This window comes from Kwoniella dejecticola, chromosome 10 (assembly GCF_000512565.2).
Source record: "Kwoniella dejecticola CBS 10117 chromosome 10, complete sequence".
Classification (NCBI taxonomy): domain Eukaryota; kingdom Fungi; phylum Basidiomycota; class Tremellomycetes; order Tremellales; family Cryptococcaceae; genus Kwoniella; species Kwoniella dejecticola.
Window position 1 is genome coordinate 920376 of NC_089310.1, and position 16433 is coordinate 936808.

The 16433-nt window shown below is 49.1% G+C and overlaps 7 protein-coding genes across 7 annotated transcripts; 3 read left to right on the plus strand and 4 right to left on the minus strand.

The window, feature by feature from the left end:
- Positions 1-36: 36 nt before the first annotated feature.
- On the minus strand, positions 37-1569 carry I303_107872 (uncharacterized protein; the record flags this gene model as incomplete). The annotated part of the gene is made up of 7 exons (XM_065969687.1): positions 37-120; positions 188-310; positions 409-693; positions 796-1022; positions 1127-1316; positions 1393-1466; positions 1542-1569. The coding sequence occupies 7 exons, from the start codon at positions 1567-1569 to the stop codon at positions 37-39; spliced, it is 1011 nt and encodes a 336-aa protein (XP_065825759.1).
- A 508-nt stretch (positions 1570-2077) lies between these two features.
- I303_107873 (uncharacterized protein) lies at positions 2078-4633 on the minus strand (the record flags this gene model as incomplete). The annotated part of the gene is made up of 9 exons (XM_018411137.1): positions 2078-2137; positions 2195-2313; positions 2366-2417; positions 2476-3095; positions 3152-3385; positions 3442-3693; positions 3750-3907; positions 3963-4352; positions 4416-4633. 9 exons carry the CDS (start codon positions 4631-4633, stop codon positions 2078-2080), a joined length of 2103 nt encoding a protein of 700 aa, XP_018259805.1.
- Positions 4634-5023: 390 nt separating this feature from the next.
- Positions 5024-6704, plus strand: I303_107874 (uncharacterized protein; the record flags this gene model as incomplete). Its single annotated transcript, XM_018411138.1, has 7 exons — positions 5024-5125; positions 5194-5788; positions 5850-5932; positions 5995-6022; positions 6086-6236; positions 6291-6609; positions 6666-6704. The coding sequence occupies 7 exons, from the start codon at positions 5024-5026 to the stop codon at positions 6702-6704; spliced, it is 1317 nt and encodes a 438-aa protein (XP_018259806.1).
- A 315-nt stretch (positions 6705-7019) lies between these two features.
- Positions 7020-8384, plus strand: I303_107875 (uncharacterized protein; the record flags this gene model as incomplete). Its single annotated transcript, XM_018411139.1, has 6 exons — positions 7020-7031; positions 7116-7177; positions 7337-7424; positions 7491-7873; positions 7953-8126; positions 8198-8384. The coding sequence occupies 6 exons, from the start codon at positions 7020-7022 to the stop codon at positions 8382-8384; spliced, it is 906 nt and encodes a 301-aa protein (XP_018259807.1).
- Positions 8385-9497: 1113 nt separating this feature from the next.
- Positions 9498-10463, plus strand: I303_107876 (uncharacterized protein; the record flags this gene model as incomplete). The annotated part of the gene is made up of 3 exons (XM_018411140.1): positions 9498-9522; positions 9576-10200; positions 10259-10463. 3 exons carry the CDS (start codon positions 9498-9500, stop codon positions 10461-10463), a joined length of 855 nt encoding a protein of 284 aa, XP_018259808.1.
- A 1109-nt stretch (positions 10464-11572) lies between these two features.
- Positions 11573-12311, minus strand: I303_107877 (uncharacterized protein; the record flags this gene model as incomplete). The annotated part of the gene is made up of 3 exons (XM_018411141.1): positions 11573-11655; positions 11711-12168; positions 12229-12311. 3 exons carry the CDS (start codon positions 12309-12311, stop codon positions 11573-11575), a joined length of 624 nt encoding a protein of 207 aa, XP_018259809.1.
- Positions 12312-14192: 1881 nt separating this feature from the next.
- On the minus strand, positions 14193-16056 carry I303_107878 (uncharacterized protein; the record flags this gene model as incomplete). The annotated part of the gene is made up of 10 exons (XM_018411142.1): positions 14193-14228; positions 14314-14340; positions 14399-14548; positions 14610-14705; positions 14765-14976; positions 15031-15193; positions 15242-15383; positions 15457-15560; positions 15610-15874; positions 15947-16056. 10 exons carry the CDS (start codon positions 16054-16056, stop codon positions 14193-14195), a joined length of 1305 nt encoding a protein of 434 aa, XP_018259810.1.
- Between the last annotated feature and the right edge of the window lie 377 nt (positions 16057-16433).

Sequence of the window (16433 nt, forward strand, 5' to 3'; positions counted from 1 at the left end):
AGTACACAGCTGAGTCTTATCTCACCCAACGAGAATTTACTTCTTTTGTTCGGGGACTTGGTTGAGAAGTCCTTTACCGCTCAAAGCCGAGATCAAGTTGTCCAATACGAGGAGCTCCATCTGTCGTTATCGCAAAAGATTAGCAAACATCTCGATGCAGGAGTCTGGTACCTGGGAGGGTGCTCACCTTCTTTTGGGAATCTCTGGTCTCCGTACCCATATGAGGGAGAACAGTGATCTTGTCGTTGCTCAGGAGTTTGGGGTTCACATTGGGTTCATCGGGGAATACATCCAGACCTGCGCTGAAGAGCTGTCGGGGAGTCATATAAGCATTAAGACCACATTGTTTGACTCGCAAGGTCGATAGAAGGATTGTGAATGCAATTCATTCGCTGGGAGGAGACCCACTTTACCGCTGTCCAAAGCAGCTAACAAAGCCTCCTCGTCGACCACCGCCCCTCGAGCAGTGTTGACTAATACACTTCCATCTTTCATCAAGTCGAACTGCTTCTTGCCGAACGATCCTTTGGTCTTCTCGTTCAATGGCAAGTTCAATGAGACGATATCCGATTGTTTGAGAAGATCATCGACGTTGGCGATGTATTTGCAAGGGAAATCGGGCGGCGGGGTAATCTCGTTTCTGTTGTGGTAGATCACCTTCATGTCGAACGCTATCAACCTTCGAGCGAGGGCCTATCGAATCCAGTATGAAAAGGCAGATGCGTATGATGAGCTTCTTGTTACTCTGTACCTCTAACAGACGATTGGATTATCGGTTGACGGACGACTACTCACTTTACCAATACCACCCATACCGATGATACCAAGCGTCTTCTCCTCTGGATCCCTAGCAGGGGACAATCCAGTCTTCCATTTCCCGTTCCTTACGTTCTGTTCGGCCCGAGCGAATTGCCTCATGGCTGAGATAGCTAAGAAGGCGCCGACGGTCGCTGTGGCTGCATCGACGGCCCCGGGTGTGTGGGATACTTGGATGTTCTTGGCGGTAGCAGCGGCGATGTCGACTATGCCCGGCGGAAGGAGCAATACAAGAACGGCGTCAGCAGTCGTACTCGGTCAATCGACCCTGAGTCGACTTGAGAAAGAAAAGGGAGAAAATGTGACTCACTCTGATCGTATCCGGCACCATTATGAGCGATGTACTTGACGCTCGAAGGAAGATGCTCGATCAGGTCTTTGTCAAAGACACCGATGGCAGAGGCAGAGTCGTTGTGTCGGTAGATTCCAACGATGTTGGCGTATTTCCCACCGGATGCGAGGTCTTTGTAGAATTCTTCTCGGGAAGACGAGGTGAGCTCCTAGGGCGGGCAAAGCAAGTCAGCGTATACCTGAGGGTCAGAAGACTACGTGAAGCGCGACCAGCTGACCACTCACAAGGACTTCAGCTACTGCTCCGAGCTTGGAAGCTTGTTCTTCCTTGGACCACACGATACCATTCTTCGGGTTAGCTAATTGAGGAGGAGGAGGTTTGTCAGCCGTCTTCGCTCTTCGCTCACCGCAGTTGAATGCGAGAGTAGACGTACCGGCAATGAGGACTTGGGGTTTAGACATTTTGACTGTTTGTTTGTTTGTTTGTTTGTTTGCTGAGTTCTTTCGCGAATACACACGGGAGCTGAGACACAATGGATCAGTATGGATGCTAAGTAGAAGTATCACAGGGATTACTATTCTTGAGATCAGTTGCGAGACGGGTATGCAGAGATTCACCCAAAAACCTCTAGTCCCGTCATCGGTGGGTCCGGTATGTTGTGGTGAAATCACGTTCCGATTTCGGACCGATCAGACCGGCGGATCTCTGTGCCTGGAGGAGCTCATCATTTGGCCTGCCCCCGAAGGTGCGCGATAAGCGAGCGAAAGGCATCCTGGAATGTCCCGAGTGATCAAAGCATAGGAGGATATCATACATGTATGCATGGCATGATGACAATATATACAGACACATAATATGATTGATGCTGTCGTTGTGACGACGATATGGTGGCGAATGATGCGAATGCGTTGCGAAACACGTAAAGAGACCGGTATCTGCATGCTAAGAGACGGAATAGGTCTTGGGATCTTATGTGTTCAGGTCCTTGAGCTGCGAAGACCATTGAGCGACTTTTCGGTGGGCCATGACCTATGCAAGGGTGTAAGTCAATAGAGTTCATTATTCTGAGGTCGTAGGAATACCCACTTTGTCCGCATTGAACCCTAAGACCTGAAGACCTTCTAGAGAGGTCGCCCGAGATAACGCTACGTACGCTTGGCCCTTTTCGAAGACTTTTCCGAGGTCGACTTTGACTCGCTCGAGGGCTGGTCAGGTGTGTGAGCAGAAAATTCTCAGTCGAAAAGGAACCAGACTTACTTTGACCCTGGGATTTATGTATAGACATCGCCCAGGCTAGGATAAGAGGCAACTATAACAAAATGTCAATCAGCTTTTTCTTCCAAGTCATAGTGAGCAACCGTACGCACCTGTGTCCTCGAAGCTTGCACTTCGCCATTGGGCAACTCCACTTTGAAGGGTTCCGCTTCGACTAGGAGATCCCTTGTTCCGCCAGGTACGTTGAACCTGACTACAGGTGATGGTTTCACTGTACCAGAAGCGACTTTCTCCTGGAAGGCGTCTCTCAATTTTATCCGTTTGTGTCTCTCCTCTTCGTCCAGATCCTCCAAGTCCGCATCGGGTGCCCATTTTCCGGTGGTGTCGGTGGTATAAAACGGTTTATGGCAGAAGCCAATGACTCTGCCCATCGAGCCGTTCACTAAGGTCTCGTCCATGTTCTTGATCAACATGACTTGGGCATCAACTTTCAATTCTAGGAACTTGGGAGCCATGAAGTTGGCCAGTAGTTTCTCTTTCTGTACCGGATCGGTGATCATTCCTCCATCGCTCGATGTATAGCTATAGCCGTCCGTGTTCAATTGATTCAGTCGAGTAGAATTTGATCGATCCACATCTTCCCTTCGAGGGAAGAGTTCGGTTGGCTCGATGTTGTCCTTATATGGTATTTCTCTTGCTAGACTTCGGAAAGCATCGATTGATTGTTTGGTCATCTTGCCGAACCGCATTTCGTTCAGCATGTCGACGAATCCTGGCGGTTGTGTTGAGGTCAGTGGCGACATTTGTTCCTCTGAAAGGTTTACTCACGAGGATCCTTCTGACGGAACACTTTTGACAGATTCACACTCATATGTATAGTTTCCGCCCACATATCGGCTTCAAAGGCGAATTTCGGCATCGATCCACCTTTGGTCACAGGCGGCAATTGGAAGAAATCCCCGGTCACGACTATCTGTATGCCTCCCCATGGTTTGTCGATCTTCCGTATCATTTGAGCGACTTTGCAGAATCTGTCAAACATTCCTCCGTCTACCATGGACACTAGAGTCGAGGCATTGATCAGCCGTCCCGCGGTGCTGATTCGATGGGTCACTCACCTTCATCGATGATCAGGACTTTTGTCCTTTGCCACCTAGCAGCTGCTTTTTTGTTTTTCCTCAACTTCCCTACCAACACCCTCGGCTCCTCTAACGCCAGACCAACTCCTCCATATGAATGCAAAGTTACTCCACCTATATTGCAAGCTGCTATACCAGTGGAAGCGGTAATGGCAACAGCATCCGGAGCGGTTGAAAATTTCTTTCGAAGGTTTGCTATTAATTCTCGCAACAGTACTGATTTACCGGTACCTGGGCGAGCAATGAGGGATGAGGCACTGTATTCGAATAGTATGAAGCCTGCTCACCCGCTGAACCAGTGAAGAATATGTTCTTGCCCTCCGCCACCACTAGCTGCATTACCATCTGCTGCTCCGCACTTAGGGTCACTTTCTGCTTGATATTCAGAGATGACCCAGCGGATCTTCCAGCGGAGTTGGTACGGGACATGGCTCTTTTCGACGTGCTAGTGTGTGATTCATTAGCATACCCTGTCCTATTCCCGATGGAGGTATGCTTACGTGTGCTCCTCTTCCCATGGCAACGCTCTTTTTGGTAAACTGGGTAAAGATGGTAGTTCCTGTCTCACAACAGGCTTCGCCAAATCCCGCATTTGCGTGTTTGCACTGACGAAGTCGCTCTTGTTGTTTTTGGAGGAGGATGCTGGTGGTATGGTTTGGGCTGAGGGGGGTACGGAAGGTGACGGATCTGTATTTGGCGACATGGCCGCAAGTATTGCTTTTCTCCGTCGCTCTGCGGGTGTCTCGCCTGATGGAGCTGTTGCCGATTTGAGCGTTGAGCTGGGCTTTGTTGATGGAGCGGAAGATCTTGAGGTCGACGAAGATGATGATGAGAAGTTGGGATGTCGCGGCGCAGGCGGTAGAGGTGGCAGATTTCCTTTGCGTTTCACTCTATCGGCTCGGATATCAGCGATGCTCTGCAAACAGCATCCAGTGATGACTTCTGTCGCTCACCTGTCTGGACTAGGACTCCAGTCTACCACATCTATCACCTCTGATGATCCCTTGAGAGGAGGCTCCGATATCAGGACTGGCGTGTCATCTTCCTTCTCCTCTTCATCATCCTCCCAAGACCTTTTGAAACCATTCACTCTCGAGAATCCGTTGGTCAGTCGATTTCCGCTGCTAGATGAAGTGAATGAGCTTGTTCGAGATGTAAGAAGGGAGGGCATGATACGGGGCTTCTCCTGGGATCTCGGGTGCGACAAAGGAGTCAGTGGTAATGCTCTTGCCGGGAGACAAGAAAAGAGGAAGGGATGGGAAATTGTGTGGGTTGAACTTTGCTTTTGGTTGACGCGACTGTGTAATGTTTTTGTTGTTGCTTTATTTTGCTGATTGCGATGAAAAACGGCGCGTGCGCAATAGTCAAGGTGTAGAATTAAATGTTACACCCAGTTTACAGCTTCCTCCACTCATCGCGTGGTCATGCAAAGATTTCAAAATACCAAAATACAACAGCCAGCAGAAATCATCGTTGGCTGAATGGAATACTGACTATAGTGATTGATATCACTGATCTATCTGACACTGAATCCCCCATCAAACCCACAACCATTCCCACAATGGCTCGAGAGAAGAAGATAAAAAATGCTTTCAAGCGATCAGAAGAACACCGAAAGTCGAAGAGGGAGAAGGAGCAAGCTAAATTAGCCAGGCGTATGGAGGTATGTCCAAGTCGATTTGTATCACATACAATGTTATCCACGAGCTGACAATCGAGCGAATGTTACAGATCAAGAAGGCAGAACAAAGTAAAGAAAATGGTGCTGCATTGAAAGCTGCGAGGTTGGCCAAGAACATACCCAGGACTTTGGACAATACACGTCAATTCGATGCTACCTCTTACTTGACCGCTGATCCCGCTACGTTGCGAGACTTGGAAGAGAAAGCAGCCAAAGCGAGTAGGATGATCAACGGTGAAGAGCCAGAGGAGAGTGATGACAGTGAAGATGGAGAGGACGAGGACAAGGACGAAGAGATGCCAGAAGCCGGACCTTCGAATCCTAGGCCTAATGCATCGCCACCCCAAGCGGAAGAAGATGATGACGATGAAGACTTGGATGAAGGGGCGGAGGGTGAAGAGGAGGAACAACAGGAAGTCGTCTCGGATCAGCCATTGCCGCCACCGAAAATACTGATAACGACTTCGGCTTCGCCATGTAAATTAACGTATAATTTTGTGGAGGATCTGAAGAACGTGTTTCCGGGTGGAGAATCGTTCAAAAGGCCGCGTGGGAAAGGATTCGAGATTGGAAGGGTGGCAAGATGGGCGGGTAAGAGGGGCTATCAAGCTTTGATAGTGGTCAACGAGGATCACAAAGCGCCCAGTGAGTATACCTTTGTCCGGACTCGTTGCACTGCGGACCAAGAGCTGAAACGGTGCTGTAGATGCGATCACTCTGATAAATTTACCCGCCGGCCCCACGGCATACTTCAAGCTGAGCAGTGTCATTCCGAGTGCCAACATATACGTGAGTGGCACTGTTGGCATTGCCTTGAAGTCATAGTGCTTACCAGACAATCGTTGCAATAGGGCCACGCTCGTCCTTCTCCCCATTCTCGTAAGCGATATACTCATGCTTTATCATCGCCTTGTCATCAACTAATAGGTGTGTACTACTTAGCCGAGCTCATCCTCAACAATTTCACCACGCTGCTTGGTCATAGCGTCGGTCGCCTGTTCGGCTCGTTGTTCCCCCCTCAACCGCAGTTCAGAGGTAGGCAAGTTGTAACCTTGCACAATCAGCGGGATTTCCTGTTTTTCAGGCGTCACCGGTGAGTCATTCTGAGCCGACCTTGCATTCGACTCAATGCTAAACGAGTTCTTAGATACATGTTCACCTCACCTACATCCGCCAAATTACAAGAAATCGGACCAAGATTCACGCTGAAGTTGCGGTGGCTGCGTAAGGGACTACCGTCCGTCACAGCACCGGATGGACGCGCGCCAGCGGGCGAGAACGATGATGATGTGGACGTCTCTTCGGATGAAGAGGTTGATGAGGCGGCTTTGGCGGCTCGTGAGAAGAAAGACGAGGACGAAGCCATGGCGGAGATGGTGATGCCTGATAAGCAGAAGAAGCAGAAGGATAACGGTATCAAGGTGCCTGGTCTGGCGGAGGATGGCGAATACGAGTGGAAGTGGAAGGTGAGTCTGATGATTGCCATCTTTGTCCAGACTAACGAGTCATGTCATTCCCGTAGCCCAAGATGGAAGTGTCGAGGAGGACGTTCTTCTTGTGATTCGTTAACGTGCATTCGTTGGTCTGCACCGTATATTTCTTGCATAGTATTGTTACCCATAATGCATATATGCCTCCATAACAGCTTTGGTCTTGGTGACGGCGATGTCCGACTGAGATGCTTAAGCATGAACACATGATTTCCACTTTCGGGCGCATCCAACCTAATGTTCCGGGATAAGTCCACTTCACTTACTCCTCAACCCTCTCTTTCAACAACAAGTGTCATTAAATCTCAGCTCCGACTCTGAGTGGGTAGCTTGAGTCTCACAAACATCTGCGCCATCAATCGAAAGTCGCTTGTCGTTTTGTAGCCATGAGCAACTCGGTATGTCTCATTCCTGGTTTTCTTGATTCCGCTGCGCGTTTATCAACATGCCGCTAACCTTGTACGACCTGCTATGCCTTATAGTACGTCCAAGGTCTTGTGCCGAAGATCAGAGCGATCTTGGAAGGAAGTGATCTGTCCACTGTGTGAGTGCGATTCCGTCTTCTGCTGAGTCACCATTCGTTACTTTACTTTCCTTAGAAACGTTAGACCGTTCTTATAGCCCCTTCCTCTTCTCGTGCACACCACCGACCTGCCATTGCCGATCAGTCTGATGACCGAATGTTGACTTTGGACTCCCCTAGCTCCGCCAAAGCCGTCCGAAGACAACTTGTTGCCGCTGGAGAAGATGAAGCGACTATCAAAGCGTCGCGGGGTGCCATAGACGAGGAGGTGAGTGACATCGATTCCAGCGTCAGCTTCGGAGGTGGAGCATGTCACTAACAATGCGACTCGCAGATAAGCACGTTATACGATCAACTCACCGCCGCAGGTCCACCTTCTCCAGCCTCCTCCGAGGATGTACCGCTACAACCCAAAGCCGAACCTGGATCGTCTAAACCCCGTTCATTCCCCGTCAAGCGGGAGGAGAAACCGTCGGTGCCGATTGCCGAAGAGACGGACGAACAGATCGCAAGGAGACTGCAACTTGAGTATGACGATCAAGCTAGCTCGTCCAGGCCGAGGAGAGCTAACGCCACGGCTCCGGCTAAGAAGAAGAAAGCCACCAAGAAGAGGCTGAGTAGAGCTAGTGTGGGTGGGAGCGATGAAGAAGGTGGAGAGACGAAGAAGAAGAGGATGGTGAATCCGGATAATCCGTTCAACAGGGAGATGATATTGAGGTGAGTTTAGTGCTTGCCGCAGTATAGTCCGGAATGCTCATGCTGAATGTCCCTGTGCCGGCCCTTTGCCTGTCCGCAGCGACGCTCTCGCCGACTTGGTTTCAGCGCCCCGACTCTCCCGGCCTCAGGTGGTCAAACAGATCTGGGCATACGTGAAGGAAAACGGTTTCCAAGATCAAAGCGATAAACGTTATATATTGTGTGACGAAAAGCTGAAGAAGGTGTTTCACACGGATAGATTGCATATGTTCACGTGGGTATTTTCATGAGCTCAGACTTGTTCAAAGTAAAAACACCGACACTGACATGCGGGCCTACCAATAGCATGAACAAGATCCTGGTCGATCACCTGCGCAATCCGGATGACGTCATCTTCAAGGCCGAAAACAAAGATAGGATCAAGGACGAAGTCCAGCCTCGACCGGTGTCAGCGGCAGGCGCTGTGACGATGGCAACGGCACCACCGGCCCAATACTTGTCAGATGGGGACTCGACAGATGGGGAATATTAGAGATGGGGACTCGACAGATGGGGGACATTAGAGATGGGGACTTGATAGATGGGGGATATTAGGTCCGAAGGATGGGAGTTCGTCGACATCAACATGGGGATGCAAAGATCGGATTACACTCCGTGCGGCCCTGATCTTTGATGATAGCCATTGGCGTTGTACAGCCACGATGGAAGGGTTTTCAGAGTACTAATATATAATTATGAAATATGCATTGTACAGATCACTCAACACCTAAATGCTTCTGACAAATTCCGAAGTAGTGCACGTGCGTTGAAGACCCCTAGCTCATTTACATGCCCACTTTTCGTGTGTATACGGCTTCATCGGTCGTGCTGAGCGTTGCTGTGTATCCGAGATAGACTACTCCTAATTTGAACGGTCTCGTGGCGGTATTAGGCGTACAGCGCAGCTTGAGAAGGAATGTGATTATTGGCCCTCAAGGCTCTACCGTTGTAAAATGGATGCATTTGCTGTGCAATCATCTGAGCACTCACTGGTCCGAGATGGGTGCGAAGATATCATATAAATGACAATGCCCAAGATCACAAGCAACATTCTTCGCTCTTCTCAGATCTGATGCACGTGGCACCGAGGATAATCTTCTTGGCGCCACGGAACTGTGCCGATAGGGAGCGTAAGATGTTTGACGGTGAGTTTATTTTCTGCTTGAAAGTGGCGCCAATAAAGTTTAGGATTCGCCTCGGATCGATACATCGTCTCTTCTCACTACGTCGAGCAACATGTCTTCACAAGATGCTTCGATCGCTGCTTATCGCCAAATCAATTACTGCAGGACGATTTGCCGGATCTCCTGGTGACAATAATGATGCGGTGCTGGGTAGAGATGCCTGTCCCTTTCAGGCACATCGTTGGGATCTAGCCTTGTATATGTAGATACCCGTTCCTGGACGATCAGTCAGTGGGTGGCGATATGAAAGTAGAAGCAAAGTAGATAGTTGGGGCTTCTGTGATCGTTCCCATCATGCAAACATAAGATATCTTCTCTACCTGAACATCTTTCTCATCGTTTTATTATCCCAACATTTCATGGATTATCCCTTTGTTCACCTGATGTTCTCTTTCTTCAATTGATCAAAGCACCAGATCAAAATGTCCAGAAAACCCTCTCTGAACTGTGAGTTGACAGCCATCACCTCTCAACTGAAAACTAACGAACTCTCTTCTAAGCCAACCCTTTCAAGGTCGGATCCTTTCGAGCGACCGCCTTTGCACTCGATCAAGCGAGGATCAATTCAAGTCACTCAGGTGTAGCCGGACCTGGAGAAATTCCCATGGAACCACCTTCCAAGCCTAGACCTAGTCAACAATCCCTCCCAGATCAACAGCCAATCTCAGATCCGTCCAGACAGAACGTACTCCCGCTTGCCCCTGCGTCAGTCTCATCCTCCCGACAAAGACGATGCATCCATTCCCTCCTAGACGATGTGGTTCGGGGTCCGGATGGTGACATAGAGACGGATGACGAGAGCATGGGAGATATTCAGATTCCAACGAAAAAGAGTCGAGTGTTTCCCGATATGACTGGAGCAGCCAGCGTTAGGGGGTACAGAGTCGAAGGGGGTAAAGCTGAAGCGGGAGCTGAGAAGGGAGTCGGGAAGGGAGATGCGGAGGGGAGTCTCTTGGGAGGAGCTGTGAAAGACAGTATCGCAAAAAGCGACGCGAAGGGAAGTGTCGCACACCGAGAAATCGCGGAGAGAAGAGTCGCAGCAGGAGAAGCGCCAAAGGAAGCTGCAGTTGAGGGTCAAGTAGGGGCCAAAGGATCAGAGGAGGAGATCATGGCTTTCCAGCGAAGGTGAGTATCTTCTTAGTGTAAAAGAGCCAGTTTATGCCTCATGACCTCCTTTTACCAGGAACCTCAAGAACCTCTACAGGTCAATGGACAACACGCGAGTTCTTATTGAATACTTGGATTTGGACCGTCTTACAAATGACGATATCGAAGCGATCACCGAACACCTCGAACGCACTAATAGCGATTGGACTGTAGACTTGGCAAACTTTCGTTTTATGTTGGAGCGAACAGCTAACAGGAAGGGCAAGGGGCGAGCCGAATAGCAATGTGGGTGACGAAGGGCTTCACGGGGGATCTGCGACATAGTATCATTCCCATACATACGATTTGAGGACTATGCGAATCCATTTACTTTGTACAGCTATCCGACAGTAGTCGATGACATGCAACTTTACAATACATGCAAAGTGCCACGCGCATCGTAAGTAGATCGAAAGTAGACATACACACACACACACGTCCCCTGCTTCTATCTCTCAACATCAACATATCTCTACTTCACCTCTACACTTCCACTTCAACTCTACATATCTACTCCACCTGTACATCTCCACTTCACCTCTTTATCTTCACATCACCTCTGCATCTCCCCCTTCCCACCTCTATACCCCCACACAAAATGTCTCCACCCATATGTAAGTCGTACCATCAGCATCACGAGGACACTCAACTGACTGAGAATTGATTAAGCCGCTCTTGAGCATTTCAGGGCAATACGACTTGTCCGCCCGCAGTCGGACGAGGATGTGCTGACAGTACAGCCACCACCCATCCGCCAGTCAAAAGCATCTGTACCTAACGAATCGGTGTATCGTCAATTACCCGGAATCATAATTAGAATCCCTATTTTGGAAGAGCTGGGACGCGATTCCGGTCCGATCATAAAAAAGCACCCAGAGGATCGAGAAAGGTACGTGTCTCATGCGACATCAAAGGCTGACTTACGAATCGCAGTAACAATGCAGTCATGGAAGAACTCAAGACCCAATTTGATAAGCTCGGTAATCTCATTGAAACGTTACCGGATTCACTCTCGACCCGTCAATTTCATAAGATCCGACGAGCAACTTGTCTCTTGGACGCTGCGGCAGACAGAAGAAGAGCGAAGGAGGAGGCGGACTCAGTCCTACGAAGTGTCGTCAGTCGCCAATCATTCATAATCAATCACAGTTGCATAAACGGCCTAATTGTACCAAATTGACGCCATGATAACACATTTCTCTATCCTTCCTTGATACGAAACGATTTCCGTTGTATCTAACCGCCCCCCTCCCCCCAATTTCGATTTTATAGCCCTCAAAATACTTCATGCATCAGTGTATCTAGCATTGAGGTACCTACCCTCCTCCATTAGTCCATAGCCCCTTGTGAACTAATCCTCATCCCAGATAGGAAAGGCCTCGACAAAGAACAATTGACCTTGTCCATTTATTCGGCGAATGGTGTATTCTCCGCCTTGAAGGAAAGATTAGCCAGAACCTCAGACATCTTGTCTGGAAAAAGAACTCACCCAAGACATCCATTCTGATATTGTACATGATTCCATCTCCGGCTCTGCCCAAAAGGCTCTTCAACATATTGTAGAAGCCTGTACCGCAAAGGCGAATCTCGCTCTCTGTCCAGTTGTCCAGATCCATACACTTCCTTGTGATTGGATCGCGCAACACCATTTCCAACATATTATGGAAAAACTTGTCGAGTTTGAACAGTCGAACGGCGTGACCGAAATGTGGCACGAATTGCCTTCTCAGAGGGATGTAAATATGTGGACAGCGATGCTGCATGATCTCGACGAATCGTCGAATTATGAGACCGGATTTTTCCCAGCCATTGATGACCTGGTGGAGTAGAATCATCTCAGGAAAGGTCAAAGTGTCGACGTCGGCCTTGTTGGTCAATATGTCAAGTATGCACTTTATTACCACTGCATTGGCTGAGACGTGAAAGCGAGTCGCTTCGGGAGTCGAACTATGGTTTGAAAGTGCATCAGTGAGCTTGAGTATTCGTCGAGAAGGGGGAGACACTAACTCGAAATAGTAATATGTATGATAATCTACTTTGAATTCGGCTCCATCGTTGGCAACGAGGATGTATGACAGGTGGGTTGACATCGTGAATTGGTAAGAGGTATTGTATGATGCGAAAAGACAATATAGGTGGTTAGACTACTTAGACTTTGAAGCGGCGAGTTTTTAAAGCGATCTCTGGAAGATACGCTTCAAGATTCTAAGTAGATTGCAAGTAGATCTCAAGTAGATCTCAAGTAGATGAAAGGCACGAATAGGTTAAGCGTTGATCTCCGTGTATATGACATGACATGCGTGGTGCGTCTTCCGCATTCGCAAGACCCTTATTACATCATGAACACACCCAAGCCGTCATCACCATCAGCAACCCCAGAATAGCAGGTCACCCTCAAAGCTTACACGACGGGCGCTGGAGAAGCAATTGAAAAGTGGCAAGATGGGGAGAAGAAAATACCGGCTCTCAAGCAAGTCTCCGCAAGACCTCATATTGCTATACGACCTTGAGAAGCCCATGCGACTTTGTCAACACCAGAAAAGATGAATCCGCCTAGAAAACCGTCGATCATCACCACACGATCGCCTCCTGCAGCTGAGCACGGTAGTCTGATAGAGACAGATGCGGATAACGACGATGTCCCATTGAAGTGAAGGGCTCGCACACAAAAGGAGAAGAACAATCGCCGAATAGAATCGGTAGCGGAATTAGGAGGAAGGACGTCTACCATGACAACCTGAAGATTACAGGATAAAAATGGAGGGAGAATTAGGAGCGACCAAGATCGAGTTGGACGAATTTCGAGCTGAAAGAGCGGAGGTGCTTAGCTCCTGGTCTGAATACTTTGGTCTTCTTCGACGTAGCTCACTGAAAGTTTCGTGTATGAATTTATATGTTCTATGCTATGCTTACACTGTTCGTTGAGCTGACGAGAACGGGCTGACGAGAACACCTTCGGTCACTTTTTCGTCGGACTAGTTGCGCTCGGTGCCATAAAGTTGAGGTCTGGTTACGGGCATTGCCGCCTTCGGAACAGACCGCCACATTAGCGCAGTGGTTGGGGATTGAGGATGGGACAACCTGACCGACTACTGCGTAGTCGGCTAGTATTTATACGAGCAACTACTGCGTAGCTGGGTGAGTATGTGCAGTCGGCTTGGTATGTAGACGATCGAGTAGACAATGATGGATAGTGTACGAGCAATACGAGAGGCGAGTAAATCTGCGAGTGAGTATGTAGATGGTTTAATAGGAGAGACGAAAGACATGGAGACGACACAACGTCGAATACGACTGTGCATATGGACGTCGTTTGAGTGAGACAAGGACGCGACCGTATGAGCAAACGAGGGACGAACGATTGTGTTGTCGAGTACGAGCGCATTGTGGGCATACTGTACGAGGTGGGTAAAAGTCATTCAGAATTCATCTGTCGAGTTCATCCAGTAGCCCTAAGGTCTCCAGCATGATATTTGATGAACAACATGTATCGTACAACTATTCCAACATTTGACCGATTACAGTAAACTCTGCGTCCCCGCATGAGATCCCTTGGGACCGTCAAGGCAGTGGCTCATTCTCATTCCCACTGTCCGGCTTTCACAATGTATATACAGTATGAATGTCGATCTTGATCACAAACAGGGGCAGCGAATCACGGCGACGCTTGAGGTGTGACGAGTGATCCGTCCGATTCACGGCGACGTTTGAGGCGGGACAAGCGATCGGAGATATTCTCCGTTGACTGCCCTCGTTTATGGGTTTCTGTAGAATAGGCACATTCTTCAGGCAAACCTCGTCTAATGCAGGAGGCACAGGGGGTAAGACCGTCGCATCTCAATTTGCGAGCTCGACAAAGCTGACAGGATATCATTTGGCGTTTTTCGGTGTGTTTCGTCGACTCGTTCGTAGCGGTGGTAGTCATGGCTACATCGCTCGTTGAGATGTCCTTTTTGTGTTGTAATTGAGATTTATATACCACTGGATTTACCTCCGACGGTGGTGGGCTATGGGTAGGAGCATTGGAGATGTCATCCTGGAGCGCAGTTCAGCTCGTTACGGCTTCAGATAGACTTTGACCTGTCGGCTCACCTGAATCGTCTGCGATAGTTTCGCCGACTGCATCTCGCAACGATCAGTGATGATACTCGCCCGGAATGTCACACCTGAAACGTACCTGCGATCTACCCTTTCCGTTTCCCTCGTTTCCGCTTTCGGCGGTCATCGACTCATAGGCTTGAACCGCCTGGATCACCTTCTCGGCTTTGGGACTCGGGCTTGCAATTTCGCGATTTTTCAGCTGTTCAGCTATTTTCTCGGATAGTACCTTCGGAGGGAACTTTGGTTAGCCACTGTATGAAACTAGAGTGCTACGAGGTCCAAATTACCTCATGAACCCTGTCCAAGAACACATCGACAAGATCTTCAGTGATGCTAGCTTCTTTGAGAGAGGTATCTGAAAGAGGTGGGTTGTACGGATCGTTCTAGCCAAATGGCGAATCAGCCATCTCGTTTCCTTCCAGACAAGTCCGACGCAGCTCACATCATATACGATCTCATTCAGCATGAAAAGCACTGTATGGCGTCCAGAGTCGACCAAGTCCTGATCCCTGCTACTCGTGGCCTGAGTGATAGCAACAGGCGGCCGAGCAATACTTGATGAAGCTGAGGGTTCGTGTGCGGTTCCAGCTCGCGCTCGACGCCGGGCTCCGATGGCATCTCGCAACTCCACCATTTCATCCAAAGTCAAATCATCTGAGCCAGTCTCAGCGATTATCGTATACAGCGAAGCTCGAGAGGGCTACCTACCAAGACCCAGAAATTCACCGAGCTTTTCCCTTTCGACTCTGGCCGTCTCAGCGAGCGTCTTCCTCAGGTCGATATCATCTAATTGCTTTTCAGCCTCCGCGTGACCCGAGTGAGATGGCATCAGTCGATAGGTGTAGGAAGCACTGATGATGATCGCGCTTTGCTACGATGTCGGTCCTACCTCAGCCCCATTCTATACCACGTTACTCACTGTAAAATCATGCCTTGCACTAAGCAGCCGACTGCTCATGTCCTTGAGCATATCTCGATACTTGTTTCTATTGAGAACTTCGTGTAGAAAAGAGGTTTTATCGACAACTCTGTACATCGAGCTTGTGCAGTCCTTCAGGACTCTACAGACTAGTCAGCTGGCTTCATGCGACGAATATACTGGCACTTATTCGAAAGGTCCGGAAAAGAACTCACTCGTAGAAATGCTTGATACTGTCTAGCATCTCAGGAGGTACATTCCACTCGACCTTCACCATGGTGCTCTGCATAAAAAGGGTAGTCTCGACAGCGGATCTCACCTAATAATAGAGTATTTCAGCGTTTAATCAAGCTATTGCGTTCACCCACCAGGCCCAAGGCTTCAAGCTTGATTGTCTTGATCGATTTGACGTATCCTAAGAACTTTGATATGATCCCCACAATTGCACCAGCAGGAGCGATCAACTCGATGGTCCGAGCCACATCCCCAACTAGACTACTGCCGATCTCGAACCGCTCGAGTCGCGCGATATCACGTTCCAATTTCTCTACTTCTCGAGCATAGTAGCTACTGTACGGCGATTCTATCACGGAGAATGCGAGTTCGGTCACTGATTGAGCGGTGGACGAGCCTCTGTAGCGATGAGCGAGATTCAAACCGTGAGCGGCACAGAAGAGACGACTTGCACCTGTTTGGTTGACTCACTTATCTCGCTCGTTGTCGGAGAGACAGACTTGATCTGGTCCCCCTGTCCCTGACGGACATCCTCCTTCAGGATGACTATGTCGAGCTGAAGCAGTGTTCGTCTCATGCATCACTGGCGGGATGCAAGTGTTGAGGGTAGCCGGTGTGCGAACGGTGTTGTGATGACGACCATCATTCTGCTGATGCGAAGGAGCACAATCCTGATCTATCTTCGGAATCCGATTGATCCCAGGCTGCACGATAATCGCTTGGGATAGCCCTATTTCCAGCAACGTTCGCGAACCCATGATTGGTGTTATAAGCAAGTGGATCGGGTGGAATGGGAAGGGTTGAGATTGAGACAATCAGGGTGCTTATTTTACTGTCGACTCATGTCAAGTTGCTGTGCATTATGTGTGCTGTCTCTTGCTCCGATGATGACAAGGCTGTGTGATCGGTCAAAGGTATATCGATGTGTGTTTGATGGTGGCAACTCGCTTGTTCGGGT